At 35.1% G+C, this 15,937-nt stretch overlaps 1 protein-coding gene across 2 annotated transcripts in view; it reads left to right on the top strand.

Annotated features, from left to right (window-relative positions):
* ATP7A (ATPase copper transporting alpha) overlaps positions 1-15,937 on the top strand; it is a 158,036-nt gene that overhangs the window by 114,707 nt on the left and 27,392 nt on the right. For both annotated transcript variants that reach the window (XM_007184218.2, XM_057538083.1), the window contains 5 exons: positions 4,479-4,642; positions 9,758-9,919; positions 11,719-11,795; positions 11,991-12,216; positions 14,625-14,858. In XM_007184218.2, coding sequence (XP_007184280.2) covers positions 4,479-4,642; positions 9,758-9,919; positions 11,719-11,795; positions 11,991-12,216; positions 14,625-14,858 — 863 coding nt within the window. The remainder of the gene's footprint in view (positions 1-4,478; positions 4,643-9,757; positions 9,920-11,718; positions 11,796-11,990; positions 12,217-14,624; positions 14,859-15,937) is intronic.

Consider the following 15,937-nt stretch of genomic DNA (forward strand, 5'->3'; position numbering starts at 1 on the left):
ATCAATATGTATGTTCCTATGACCATTTTCTTAATCGTTTTGGGTTTGTTTTTGTAGGTCCTTTTCTTCTCTTGTGTTTCCCACTTAGACAAGTTCCTTTAGCATTTGTTGTGGAGCTGGTTTGGTGGTGCTGAATTCTCTTAGCTTTTGCTTGTCTGTAAAGCTTTTGATTTCTCCATCGAATCTGAATGAGATCCTTGTTGGGTAGAGTAATCTTGGTTGTAGGTTTTTCCCTTTCATCACTTTAAGTATATCATGGCACTCCCTTCTGGCTTGTAGAGTTTCTGCTGAGAAATCAGCTGTTAACCTTATGGGAGTTCCCTTGTATGTTATTTGTTGTTTTCCCCTTGCTGCTTTCAATAATTTTTCTTTGTCTTTAATTTTTGATAGTTTGATTACTATGTGTCTCGGAGTGTTTCTCTTTGGGTTTATCCTGTATGGGACTCTCTGTGCTTCCTGGACTTGGGTGGCTCTTTCCTTTCCCATGTTAGGAATGTTTTTGACTATAATCTCTTCAAATATTTTCTTGGGTCCTTTCTCTCTCTCTTCTCCTTCTGGGACCCCTATAATGCAAATGTTGTTGTGTTTAATGTTGTCCCAGAGGTCTCTTAGGCTGTCTTCATTTCTTTTCATTCTCTTATCTTTATTCTGTTCTGCAGCAGTGAATTCCACCATTCTGTCTTCCAGGTCACTTATCCATTCTTCTGCCTCAGTTATTCTGCTATTGATTCCTTCTAGTGTATTTTTCATTTCAATTATTGTATTGTTCATCTCTGTTTGTTTGTTCTTTAATTCTTCTAGGTGTTTTTTCTTTAATTCTTCTAGGTGTTTGTTAAACATTTCTTGCGTCTTCTCGATCTGTGCCTGCATTCTTTTTCCAAAATCCTGGATCATCTTCACTATCATTATTCTGAATTCTTTTTTTGGAAGGTTGCCTATGTCCACTTCATTTAGTTGTTTTTCTGGGGTTTTTTCTTGTTCCTTCATCTGGTACATAGTCCTCTGCCTTTTCATCTTGTCTATCTTTCTGTGAATGTGGTTTTTGTTCTACAGGCTGCAGGATTGTAGTTCTTCTTGCTTCTGTTGTCTGCCCTCTGGTGGATGAGGCTATCTAAGAGGCTTGAGCAAGTTTCCTGACGGGAGGGAGTGGTGGTGGGTAGAGCTGGGTGTTGCTCTGGAGGGCAGAGCTTGGTAAAACTTTAATCTGCTTGTCTGCTGATGGGTGGGGCTGCGTTCCCTCCCTGTTGCTTGTCTGGCCTGAGGCGACCCAACCCTCGAGCCTACTTGGCTCTTTGGTCAGAGTAATGGCAGACTCTGGGAGGGCTCACACCAAGCAATACTTCCCACAACTTCTGCTGCCAGTGTCCTTGTCCTCACGGTGAGACACAGTCACCCCCCGCCTCTGCAGGAGACCCTTCAACAGTAGCAGATAGGTCTGGTTAAGTCTCCTATGGGGTCACTGCTACTTCCCCTGGGTCCCGATGTGCCCACTACTTTGTGTGTGCCCTCCAAGAGTGGAGTCTCTGTTTCCCCCAGTCCTGTCAAAGTCCTGCAACCAAATCATGCTAGCCTTCAAAGTCTGATTCTCTAGGAATTCCTCCTCCCGTTGCTGGACCCCCAGGTTGGGAAGCCTGACGTGGGGCTCAGAACCTTCACTCCAGTGGGTGGACTTCTGTGGTATAAGTATTCTCCAGTTTGTGAGTCACCCACCCAGCAGTTATGGGATTTGATTTTACTGTGATTGCACCCCTCCTACCGTCTCACTGTGACTTCTCCTTTGTCTTTGGATTTGGGGTATCTCTTTGGTGAGTTCCCATGTCTTCCTGTCGATGATTGTTCAGCGGTTAGTTGTGATTCTGGTGCTCTCTCAAGAGGGAGTGAGAGCACGTCCTTCTAGTCCACCATCTTCAAGCCATTCTACAATATAGTTTTTTATTCAGTCACACTCAGATGTTTTAGCTTATAATTTTGCAGTCACATTAATGGACTTCACAGTATGCATAGTAGATTTGTTAACCATAGAGATATGTGAGTATGTTTAATGAGCCTGAAGTCATAGGTTTGGTACTCAAGCAGTCTTCGCCCAAGATAATCTTAATGATACATGCTGTTAGTCAGAAGGGCTGAATAAATATGATTATTATAAGCTTATCCCCACTATTGGGGAAATAACTCAAAGTATATACAGTAATAATGCAATTCTGTAGCCAGTAGAATCACCTTAAATGTAAAGGCCAGAACATTATTGTAACAAAATGTATGTTATACACTAGAGCCATCTTCAGTTTAATATTATCTTGTTCGCATTCTGTCATTTCTGTATCCTTCATTTCAGCCTCCATTATATCTAATTAGAATGCAGTCAGGGCTAAATTACACTTTGAGTGATTAAAAAAGAACAGGAGGGGGCTTCCCTGGTGGCGCAGTGGTTGAGAATCTGCCTGCCAATGCAGGGGACACGGGTTCGAGCCCTGATCTGGGAAGATCCCACATGCCGCGGAGCAACTAGGCCCGTGAGCCACAACTACTGAGCCTGCGCGTCTGGAGCCTGTGCTCCGCAACAAGAGAGGCCGCGACAGTTTGAGGCCCGCGCACTGCGATGAAGAGTGGCCCATGCTCGCCACAACTAGAGAAAGCCCTCGCACAGAAACGAAGACCCAACACAGCCAAAAATAAATAAATTAATTAATTAGTTTAAAAAGAAAAAAACAGGAGGGAGGTTGCAAGCAAATGAAAGCAAAAAGAAGTTTTCAAGGGGTCTGTTTAATTTTAGAACAAACTCTTTTGGGGCAGTTCAGAAATAGCCTTTCTCATGAGACAAGCAATGCCTGTTACAAATTACAGTTACAGATCTTTTTTCTTTTTTAATCCATTAAGCTGATACTTCCAGTTACCTTCTACTACCCCTTTACTTCCTCCTAACCCAATTAGGCATACCATTGCCCTAGCTGGGTCACTACATTCACTTTTGTTTTTTTAATTAAGTGGCACTGGTCTTCCCTCAGTTTCATCTGCATTATATTTTAAAAAATGAATTGATAGAGTTCTAATTATATTTTGAAGTAAGAATTTTAAAAATTGTCCATAATTTATATAAGTATGAAACATGTTTTTGAAACTTGAAAAACCAGATTTTCTCTTTCTCTTTGGCTCTAGATTACATTCAACTGAAGCAAGATTTTTTTCCTACTTTCTCTATACCCTTCTCTTATTACTGATACTTTCCTGTGATCTGATCTTCTGAATTATTTGGTACCCACAAATCTGTGTGTAACCATTATTTTTTCCAAAGAAAAGAATAGTATTTTATTTTATTTTTTTAACCACTTTTATACAGAAAACTTAGATTATATTAGATACTTTGTCTTCTTATTAAAAACTATTATTAAATTAATATGTGGATTTTTTTCTTTTTGTTAAAACCCAGAGATAACCTATGGACTGTTGATCCCTATTCCCTGTCAGGTAGCCACCAAGTGCTGCTGATTCCTAGAAAGAACTGCTGTTTCTGCTTCACGTTATTAATTTTCTTCCTGGCAGTGACAGCAATAGCTGGCCTAGAGAAGTGGGATGGTTGTTAACAAAATGCTTATAGCAGAGAACAGCATGACTGCCATAAATTGAACTTCTTTGTTAAGTTGTGTGGCACTTTTTTTTTTCTTAGGAATAAGAGCATTTTAGATTAGTGTGTGTCAGACAATAAAACTTGAGAAAGAAATTACTGTTATTTGGCAATATTGTAATGTGTATGTTGGTATATTCTTGGGTTCTTTGCTACAACTGCAGTCATTTCCTAAGTACACGAGTTCCTTTCTCTAGGACTCTGTCTTATGAGTTTCTAAAAATACTTTATATTTACATGATAAGGTCTCAATCGATTACAATTCATGGGCATTATTTGGATCCCAATTCAAGCAAACAAACAAACAGTGTTAAACAGTTGTAAGACAGTTGTGGAAATGTGAACATTGCCTGGATATTTGATGATATTGAGGAATTATTTTAGGTTTGATAATGGTATTATGGTTCTTTTTTAAAGAAAAGTGTCTTATCTTTCAGTGATATGTACTTAAATATTTACATATGATACGATATCTGGGATTTGCTTCAAAATAATCAGGGTAAAGGGCAGGGAGTGAGTGGGTAGGAATATATATGAAACAAGAGCAGCCCAGTGTTACTGATAATTATTGAAGCTGAGAGATGGGTACATCAAGTTTATTATGTTGTTTTCTCTTTTGTGTGTGTGTGTGTGTGTGTATGTATTTGAAAATTTCCATACTAAAAAGTTTTTAAAAATGAGGCCTTCTTTTCAAATAGTTTTATTTGATTTGGGTTCAAGACTGTATAAAAGTTAAGAAATAAATTTCTCCAGATTCACTTAATCCTTTCACAGTTAAATGAAAAAAAAACTATTATAAGATTATTATTATTATGAGAAATGTTATCTGAATTGTTTTTCTTTTCAATATTCCTAGGAATATATTCTGTACTTGTGGCTCTGATGGCTGGGAAGGCAGAAGTAAGATATAACCCTGCTGTCATACAACCCCCGATGATAGCCGAGTTAATCCGAGAGCTTGGATTTGGAGCCTCTGTGATGGAAAATGCTGATGAAGGGGATGGTGTTTTGGAACTTGTTGTAAGTAAGACATTTTGTGTGGTTAATAGAATTTGCAGGAAAAACTTGGCAAGAATTCAGAAAAGAGTTTGAAAGATAATTAAAATGTTGGGACAATAAAACATAAAATGAAAATTAAGGAAACTGGAAAGATATGACAATGGTGGCCTTCAAGCATAGAATGTAAAAGATAATCATCTCTATTAAGAACCAATAAACAAGAATTGAGTTTGAATGAATAAATGAAAATCAACTTTTAAAATATAGTATGATTCCTACCTAGTAGCACGTAAAAGAATAAATTCTAGATGCATTAAAGACAAATTTTATAAATAAAGTCATAAAACCAGGTATAAGGCATATTGGTTTAAAATGACATTGTCTCCAACTCAGCCAATCAAGTTTTACTTGTATAACTTAAATAATTATAACAAAAAATTTAACCCTGTACCAAATAACTTCCAGCTCAAACAAAAATTTGAATGTAAAAAATAAAACCATGAAATTACTAGAAGAAATATTTGGAGCTTTTTTTCAATATTCTATTTTAAAAATTTCAGACATCAGGAAAGTCAAAAGAATTGTACAGTTGAACATTCTTATACACACTGCATAGATTCTACAATTAACATTTTACTGTATTTGTTTTATCATACATCAGTCCATCAGTCCATTGTGGAAATAATTTTAAACTCACAAAGAAATTGCAAAAATAGTACAGAGGATTTCCCTGTAGCCTCTACCTAGCTTTTCCCAGTGATAACATCCAATCTATCATTTAAAAAATAATATTAGAGTAGGAAGAGTCTTTCTAAATATCATACAACATCCATAAAAGACAAGGTTGATAACTTCAGGTACATAAAAATTTCTTCTTGGGAGAAAAACACCATAAACAAAGTCAAAAGGCAAGTAAAATAATTGTAATTCATATCATAAATGAAGGTTAATTTCCTTAATATATGAAGAACTGTTGTAGATCAATAAGAGCCATCAACCCAAAAGAAAGATGGTAAAGGATATGAACTGACAGTTCACAGAAAAGCCAAAACAATACCTCCTTAAATGAAAAAATGTTCGATGTCACTTTTAATAAGAGTAAAGCAAATTAAAACTGCACTGAAATGCCATTTTCCACCTGTGAGATTGGTAAAGATAAAAAGCAATTTTCTTAACACTGTGTTTGATCTCTCATATATTGCTGGTGGAATGTCAATTGAGACAAGGACTCAACAGAAGAATTTGGCAATATCTATCAAAAGTAAAATTGCACACAGCCTTTGCCTCAGAAGCTCCGCTTGTAGGAAATTATCCAGCAGACATATTTGGATATGTATGAAATGATATGTGTGCAAAGATGTTCATTATAGTATTTTTATAATAGCAAAAGATAGGAAACAAACTAAATGTCAGTCATTGGAGACTGATACATACATCCATACCATGGGATACTAAGCAGCTATTAAAAAGAATGGGTTGGTTTGTACTTTTTAAAGACTTCTAAAAATTAATAGCTTTATCGAAATATAATTTACATACCATAAAACTCACCCTTTTTAAAGTGTACAATTCAGTGGTTTTTAGTATATTCTCAGAGTTGTACAGCTAATCACCACTATCAAATTTCAAAACATTTTCATTACCCCAAAAAAGAAACCCCATACCTATTAGCAGTCAGTCCTCATTCTTGATATTAATCATTTGAGTCTTCTTTTTTTTTTTTTTCCTTCATCACTCCAGCCAAAAGTTTGTCAATTTTGTCAATCTTTTCAAGTAATCAACTTTTGGTTTTGTTGATTTTCTCTATTCTCTCTTTTGTTAATTTTCACTCTAATCTTTGTTATTTCCTTCCATCTGTTTGCTTTAGGTTTAGTTTGTTTTACTTTTTCTAGTGTCTTAAGGTAGAAAGTTAGGTTATTTATTTGAGATCTTTCTTATTTTAAAATATTGGCACTTATAAATTTCCCTATAGGCACTGATTTCATTTCAATTATTGTACTTTTCAACTCCAAACTTCCATTGGGCCTTTCTAATAATCTGTCTTTATTGATACTCTCTGTTTGGTGGGATATTAGTCTCATACTTTCCTTTAATTCTTTAGACATCATTTCCTTTAGTTCAGTGAATATATTTAAAATAGCTGATTCAAGATCTTTGCCTAGTAAATCCAATGTCTGGGCTTCGTCAGGGAAAGTTTTTTTCCTGTGTATAGGCCATACTTTCTTGTTTCATTGTATGTCTGAAAGTTTTTTGTTGAAAATATAATGTAGTAACTCTGGAAATAAGATTCTTCCCCTCTCATCAGGGTTTGTTATTTGTTGCTGTTTGTCATTGTTATTGTTTGTTCAGTGACTTCTGAACTAATTCTATAAAGTCTATGTTCTTTTTTTTTTTTTAAATGTGACGTATATATATTTTTTTAATTTTATTTATTTATTTATTTATTTATTTATTTATTTATTTATGGCTGTGTTGGGTCTTCGTTTCTGTGCAAGGGCTTTTCTCTCTAGTTACACCAAGTGGGGGCCACTCCCCACCGTGGTGCGCGGGCCTCTCTCCATCGCGGCCTCTCCTGTTGCGGAGCACAGGCTCCAGACGCGCAGGCTCAGTAGGTGTGGCTCACGGGCCTAGTTGCTCCATGGCATGTGGGATCTTCCCAGACCAGGGCTCGAACCCGTGTCCCCTGCATTGGCAGGCAGATTCTCAACCACTGCGCCACCAGGGAAGCCCTAGTCTATGTTCTTTGTTGTGTGTGGCCACTGAAATCTCTGTTTAGTTAGCTCAGTTGTCAGCTAATGATCAGACAGTGATTGCCTTAAATATCTGGAACTGATAAGTCTCCCAATCTTTGCTAAAGAGCTCTTTGTAAATGTTGGGGCATGCCTTGAACACTCAGCCATGCAGTTGTCAGTTTTGCCTTAGCCTTCGACTCCTGCTTCTATGGAGCCTAAAGGTCAGCCTGAGGTGAGAAGTTAGGGCCTTTTCAGTTCTTTTCTGAACATACACACAGCCCTGGACATGTGCATAACCCTATGCATGTGCATGGCCTTCTAGATTCCTAGGAATATGTTGGAGTGCTTATGGACATCTTGCTTCCTGGCTTTCCTTTTTAGGCTTTTTTTGTTAGTCTGTTGTTCGCCCCAACTGTTATCCATTGGCTTAGGCAGCCACAAGGTTAAATAATTTCCTCTAATTGTTTCTGACAAATTCTCCTGGGGAAAAGGCTTTTTGTATTCACTGAGATCATCAGGACAAACAGACATCTTTGCAAGTGGGATATTTCAGAGAACCATCAGACAGGCCAAATAATGACAGTTCTCTGGGAATGAGGCTTTGAAGGTACTCCAGTCCTTTTCTGTCCTCTCTGGTAGCTCCCCTGATGCTGTTTTTCACCATGATTGTGGCCTATCGGTCTTCATAGCTACCCCAGAGCTGGAGGAGAGGGGATGGGAATATGGCAAACTGTAATGCCATATAGCTTGCTGTTTTATTGGAATTCATCTGATTTTCTTGAATAAATGCTTCCTACATTGCTATAAGCTTTTGTTTAATTTTCATATTTCTTTTTTAATCAGTTTTTAAAATTGAGGTGTAGATGATTTACAATATTAGTTTCAGGTGTACAGCATAGTGATTCAAAATTCTTACAGATTATACTCCATTTAAAGTTATTGTAAAATATTGGCTATATATCCTGTGCTGTACAGTATATCCTCATAGCTTATTTATTTTGTACATAGTAGTTTGTACCTTTTAATCCCTACCCCTATCTTGCCCCAACCCCTTTCTCTTTCCCCATTTGTAACCACTAGCTTGTTCTCTATGTGTAGGTTTCTGTTTATTATATTCATTTGCTTGTTTTATTGTTTAGATTCCACATATAGATGATAAGATACAGTATTTGTCTTTCTCTGTCTGACTTATTTCACTAAGCATAATACCCTCCAAGTCTATCCATGTTGTTGCAAATGGCAAAATTTCATTCTTTTTTTTATGGCTGAGTAGTTTTCCATCGTGTGTGTGTGTGTGTGTGTGTGTGTGTGTCTTTGTGTGTGTGTGTGTGTATCACATCTACTTTATCCATTCATCTATTGATGGAACTTAGGTTGCTTCCATATCTTGGCTATTATAAATAATGCTGCTATGAGCGTTGAGGTACATGCATCTTTTTTAATTAGTGTTTTTGCTTTCTTTGGGTATATACACAGGAGTGGAATTGCTGGGTCATATGGTAGTTCTATTTTCAGTTTTTTGAGGAAAATCCATACCGTTTTCTATAGTGGCTGCAGCAATTTACATTCCCACCAACAGTGTACAAGGGTTCCCTTTTTTCCAACTTTTCTGAAAAAGGTGGTTCCAACAACTTTTGCCAGTTTTCTCACTGCTTTTGTGGAGGAGAGAATTTTCAGAAATCCTCACTCCACTATTAATGATATTCTTTTGGTGGATATTCTTGAATAAGTACTTTGTAATTTGTTGTGTACTCTTTTTAGTTACTTCCCGTAATCTTTCAGTGGTTGGTTTTTGAAACTTTTGTCCAGTTTTATCATTGCTCTTTGGGGAAATGATTTGTTGAGCTCCTCACACAGTCATTCCAGAAGTCCTGCCCCTCCATTTTAGAATTTAATACCCAACTAAAGTATAACCTCAATCAAGACATAGGGCAAAATACATTTTTGGACAAAGGTAGAACACTTTTGTTATCCATTAACCTTCACTAGAAGTAATACTAAAGGAGATATATATATATATATATATGTATATATATATATATATATATATATATATATATACACATACATACTTATATACTTTAGCAGGGTGAAAAAAATCTAGAGGGAAGCAAGGCATTGAATACAAGAAGCAATGATAGTTGTCAAGTCCTCTATCACTGAGTAATAACAGGAAGAGGGAGACTTAATCAGATCCTTAATGTTGCAGCTGGGACCATATGTTTGTTCAATGTGATATAAAAACAGTGATCTAATGATCATAATCTAAAGCATATGAATAGTGCAGATAAGATCTTGTGTGTTAATTCCTTGTTACAAGAGTTCTTTTAGTTTAAAGTAATAACTCACATTTAATGGAGGAAAAAAGTATATTTATGAATAACAAAGCCTTTGTCTTTAACAGGTGAGAGGAATGACATGTGCCTCCTGTGTACATAAAATAGAGTCTACCCTCACAAAACATGGAGGGATCTTCTACTGCTCTGTGGCCCTGGCAACCAACAAAGCACATATTAAATATGATCCAGAAATTATTGGTCCCAGAGATATTATTCATACAATTGAAGTAAGTGCCAAGACTTTGCATTTCTGTGTTCTTACCTATCTAGTCAGCACTCCCTTGAATCACTTCTGGTTTGTATCAGATAGAGATGATGAGAAAAATCTGATTCCTTTGTTTACCTCTATAGACAACGTCTGTCTCAAAATTTAATGTAAGTGTGTCTGCCTTTTTGTTTTGTTTTTTTTTGGTCTTCGTCAGGAAGAATTAGGTAAAGGCACATTGGCACTATTAATCAGGAGCAGACTTAAGGCAGAACCACAGATCATTTAAAAATATTTAGAAAATGTAAGCAAAGTACAATTTGTTATGAGTAAAATTCATGTTAATCACTAAGAAAGTGAAGCATCCTGCTAGATGCTGTATTGTTTGTTAGGTCAAAGCAAATGATATCATAGTTAAAGTAAGAAATTTAAAAGACCAAATCTTTTTCTCTGTGACAAATTCATCCTGCAGTCTTCAGTAAATCTTAAGTGGTAATACATGTGAAAGTGCTTTAGAAGTTTCACTGTGGTCTAGCATTGGTGTTCTAATGATCTAAAAAGCATATTAATCATTCAGATAAGATCCTGTTAATGTAGATAGTAATACCATTAACATCTTTGTGAAGCTAGCATTATTGAGTATCTACTATGTGCCAGTTACCAAAATTGCAAAGCTTCAACTCTTGATGTAATTCTCACAACAGTGCTGTCATCTTCACTTTGGAGGTGAGGAAACTCAGGTTATGAGATAAGTTACTTCCCCAAAGTCACATAGGTAGTAAGTGTCATAGCTGGGATTTGAGCCTAATCTTTCTGACTCCAATGCTCATGCTTGCTCTTTTCACTGTGTTATACTGCCAAGAAATGTAAGATGGCAGCATTTTCCCTAGCAGTTCAAAATATAGTGTATGTTACTGTCTATGTTCATATGAGTCTTACTTAGGTGTAATTTTCTTTCTGTACTTTATTTTATTGTGGAAAATTTTTATTCGTGTTCTTTTTTCTGGTACAACAAGAGTAAAGACTGCATATGCAAACCCTTGAATAATATATTTAGTATGGTGCTAGCTTTTGTGGCCTATTATTCAGTTTTCTGTACTTTCAGGGGATGGATGGATCAATGACTTGATAGATGTCCAAGCTAAAATTAAAAATAAAGTGATTAATATACATCAGTACTAGTAGATGCTTGTCTAAGTGTACGATTTATGATTTTACTGCTGAATTCTCTTTTTTTTATTGGAGTATAGTTGCTTTACAATGTTGTGTTAGTTTCTGCTGTACAGCAAAGTGAATCAGTTATACATATATCCACTCTTTTTTAGATTCTATTCCCATATAGGTCATTACAGAGTACTGAGTAGAGTTCCCTGTGCTATACAGTAGGTTCTTATTAGTTATCTACTTTATACATAGTAGTGTATATATCTCAGTTCTGTCTTTATTAGGTCATCATACACTCTGTCGCCCTGACCAAGTAATAGATTCTGCTTTTTTCCAAAATTACTTATTGGAGGCTTTAGTTGACTTCTTGATATAAGAACCTCTACTGAGGACAACTGCACTTGAGTTAAATCAGTAGTTTGAGAACAGTAGGATAGACATTAACTAGAGTTGAGAAGATACTCATTTCTTTGATGAAAGATTAGAAACAAAGGTAATTAAGAGAAGGAAGCACATCTTCATCTTTATATTCCCCAGAATGACTTGCACTTAGTAATTGAATTGAGTTGTTCTTAATGACAATACCACAGCTTAGAATTTCTGTAGGTAATATTTATACATTCAGTGAAGTAATTGTTTTCTCATGAATTTCCTTAGAGCTTAGGTTTTGAAGCTTCTTTGGTCAAGAAGGACCGGTCAGCAAGCCACCTAGACCATAAACGAGAGATAAGACAGTAAGTACTTTTGGAATGTCAGTGAAAAACAGATTTTGATTCCTCTTTACAAATTTAACAAACTGTTAGCATGTCAGTTTTTTCAATATCATCCTTACAGTGGGTGGGAATTGGTCACAAGTTATATTTCCTTATAGTACATAGAATCTTTAACCATTACCTATTTACTCAAATGATTTTTCTTTTCTATATTAGATGGCGACGGGCCTTTCTTGTGAGCCTGTTTTTCTGTATTCCTGTAATGGGGCTGATGATATATATGATGGTTATGGACCACCACCTTGCAACTCTTCACCATAATCAGAACATGAGCCAAGAAGAAATGATTAGCATTCATTCTTCTATGTTCCTGGAGCGCCAGATCCTGCCAGGATTGTCCATTATGAATTTGCTATCTTTTTTATTGTGTGTACCTGTACAGGCAAGTGAAATGTTAGCAAGTATATTTATTAATAATGAAAAATAGCCAAATTGTGGCAGGTGAGGCTATTTTCAATTGTACAACAAATATTGGCCAGAAGTACAATCATTTTATGCTGGATGCTTTACAAAAATAATCTTAAACTGAGTGGTTAAAGTAGATAATAAATTCCATTTTAACCCCAAAGGATACTGTTTAATGACAAAGCAGAGAATAACAGTTCAATTCATCTTCAGTTGTGAATTTGGTATTCATATCTGCTACTGTATGTAACTTTATATTTAAAGTTATTATAATAATAAAATGTTATACTTTATTTTATTTTTATTGTCTTTTTTTAACTTTTTATTTTATATTGGAGTACAATTGATTAACAATGTTATGTTAGTTTCAGGTGTACAACAAAGTGATTCAGTTATACATATGCATGTAGGAAGTCTGGGATTGACATGTACATGCTGCTATATTTAAAATGGATAATGGCCAACAAGGACCTACTGTATAGCACAGGGAACTGCACAATATTCTTTTTTTTTTTAACTTTTTATTTTATATTGGAGTGTAGCCGATAAACAATGTTGTGGTAGTTTCAGGTGCACAGCAAAGCAACTCAGCCGTACATATACATGTATCCATTCTCCCCCAGATTCCCCTTCCATCCAGGCTGCCACATAACATTGTCTGCTCAATATTCTGTAACAATCTAAGTTGGAAAAAAATTTGATAAAATGTTATATTTTATTTCTTTATATTTATATTTTATATTAAATGCATTAAAATTATCTTTATATTAATTATATTAAATATATTATAAATATATTTTATTTTGATATATTTATTATTAATTTATTCTATAAAATAATCATAATAGTTATATTATTTCTCCATAGCACTTAAGTTCATTACTCTCTGTATGTTTTCTTCTTTTTTTAATTTTATTTTCTTTTTTTTATACAGCAGGTTCTTATTAGTTATCCATTTTATACATATTAGTGTATATATGTCAATCCCAATCTCCCAATTCATCATCCTCCCCCCCCTACGCTTTCTCCCTTGGTGTCCATACGTTTGTTCTCTACATCTGTGTCTCCATTTCTGCCTTGCAAACCGGTTCATCTGTACCATTTTTCTAGATTCCACATATATGCGTTAATATACGATATTTGTTTTTCTTTTTATGACTTACTTCACTCTGTATGACAGTCTCTAGGTCCATCCACGTCTCTACAAATGATCCAATTTCATTCTTTTTTATGGCTGAGTAATATTCCATTGTATATATGTACCACATCTTCTTTACCCATTCATCTGTCGATGGCCATTTAGGTTGCTTCCATGATTTGGCTATTGTAAATAGTGCTGCAATGAACATTGGGGTGCATGTGTCTTTTTGAATTATGGTTTTCTCTGGGTATATGCCCAGTAGTGGGATTGCTGGGTCATATGGTAATTCTGTTTTTAGTTTTTTGAGGAACCTCAATACTGTTCTCCGTAGTGGCTGTATCAATTTACATTCCCACCAACAGTGCAAGAGGGTTCCCTTTTCTCCACAGCCTCTCCAGCATTTATTGTTTGTAGATTTTTTGATGATGGCTATTCTGACCACTGTGAGGTGATACCTCACTGTAGTTTTGATTTGCATTTCTCAAATAATTAGTGATGTTGAGCATCTTTTCATGTGTTTCTTGGCCATCTGTATGTCTTCTTTGGACTTTTCAACTCTTCTTTTGAGATAAAGTTTTACTGTGGAACACTTCCATCTAATAGATCTATTCCTTTTTCTGATCCTTATAAAAAGCAATAATGATTTTTAAAACATCTTAGTATGTTTCTCTATACTAATGAACAATAAGCTTTTCAGTTATGTTTCCTAACGAAAACAGTGGACAGATCCAATAGCTTGTGATAGGTTGAATTTGAAAAGAGGGAGGTGAGTTTTATATAAAAAATCATTGTCAAAAGAATGTAATTCTTTTCCTAGTCTTGTTTTTGCTGGCTTCAAAAAGAAGAATCCAAGAACCACTTGACTTTCTTTATATTATGAAATATCCATTGGATTATAGCAGAGAGCTGCCAAGGGCTTGTATGACAATTTGAATCCACACACACACACACACACACACACACACACACACACACGTGTCTGCTAAAATACAAGCACTATTGTTTCAGCTTAAAAAAAATCTTTCCTTAGGGGAATTCTCCATGGCCCAGGTTCGATCCCTGGTTGGGGAACTAAGATCCTGCAGGCCGCATGGTGCAGCCAAAAAAAATAATCTCTCCTTAGTTGTTTATGGATTAAATAAAAGCCAAAGGAAATTAACATTGATACTATATCTTAGTTATTGAGGTATATATGTGAATTTCAGCTTTTTTTAAAAGCACTAATCACTGTTTCTATATTACAGTTTTTTGGAGGCTGGCACTTCTACATTCAGGCCTACAAAGCACTGAAGCATAAAACTGCAAATATGGACGTACTGATTGTGCTGGCAACTACCATTGCATTTGCTTATTCTTTGGTTATTCTTCTGGTTGCAATGTATGAGAGAGCCAAAGTGAACCCTGTTACTTTCTTTGACACACCTCCTATGCTGTTTGTGTTTATTGCACTAGGCCGGTGGCTGGAACATGTAGCAAAGGTAAAGTAAGAAAGGGTGACATTTATTAAAATCTTGGGTGGGTAAATGACCATAATATTTTCTAGACCAATTATTGGAAATATACATTGATTTATGTAGTTAACGATGTACTAAAAGAAGTATTTTTGTTTTGGCAGTATTTTAGGTTAAATATTCCTTTAGAAGATTTACCAAATTTATGGAATTAATACTTTTGATAATACAGTGTGTCCTCGTTTATTTTAAGAGACTTTTAAGAGTACTTATTTTACTTATATCACATTATTAATGGAAAAACTGATGCGACCACAGATTTAAAATAATGATGGAAAAATATTCACCCACAATCCCATGGTATAACGGAAATCACTTTCTAATCCTGTTCCACATACGTTTATATTTCACAGAGTGGCAAACATGGTATCCATACCACTTTGTGTCCTTAACACTTTAAAGTTTTTTCCCCATTTTTGCAGTCTAGATAATTACTCAGTGTTTCTGAATAATATTCTCTCAAATCAATGTGCTATAATTTACTAAACCATTCTGGTTTTGTTCTCAGTTAGATTGTTTCCAGAGTTTAATTTTAGGTAATCCTGCATTAAACATATTCATGTTTAATAGTTATTTCTACTGAATTACTATCTTAGGATAAATTACAAAGGATATGATTAAAGGGCATAAATCTTTCTATGGCTCATGCTACTAATCTTAACAATTTTTGCCATAAAGGGTATGTTAGTGAAGTAGTTTTACTACAACTTCATCAACACTGACTCCTATCTAAATTTTTGCTAAGTTAGGCATTAAATGGTATCATAGAGTTGCTTTAGTTTGCATTTCTTCCAGTAATAGCAGAGATAAACATTTTTCTATACAGCAGGTATTATATTTCTTCTTAAATGAATTGCGTATTTATGTCCTTTGCTCATGTACCTATTGGGTTCTGATTTTTTTCTTATTAATTTACATTATTTATTTATAAATTATATCTAGTAATACATTTTATATTTTGTGTACTTCATATTTTCAAAGTGAAACATTTTCTGACTTGAACTAATTAACATTCCTAAAGCTGTCTTTTAAGTAAATGTTAAAGA

Source organism: Balaenoptera acutorostrata, chromosome X (genome assembly GCF_949987535.1).
Source record: "Balaenoptera acutorostrata chromosome X, mBalAcu1.1, whole genome shotgun sequence".
Taxonomy (NCBI): Eukaryota; Metazoa; Chordata; class Mammalia; order Artiodactyla; family Balaenopteridae; genus Balaenoptera; species Balaenoptera acutorostrata.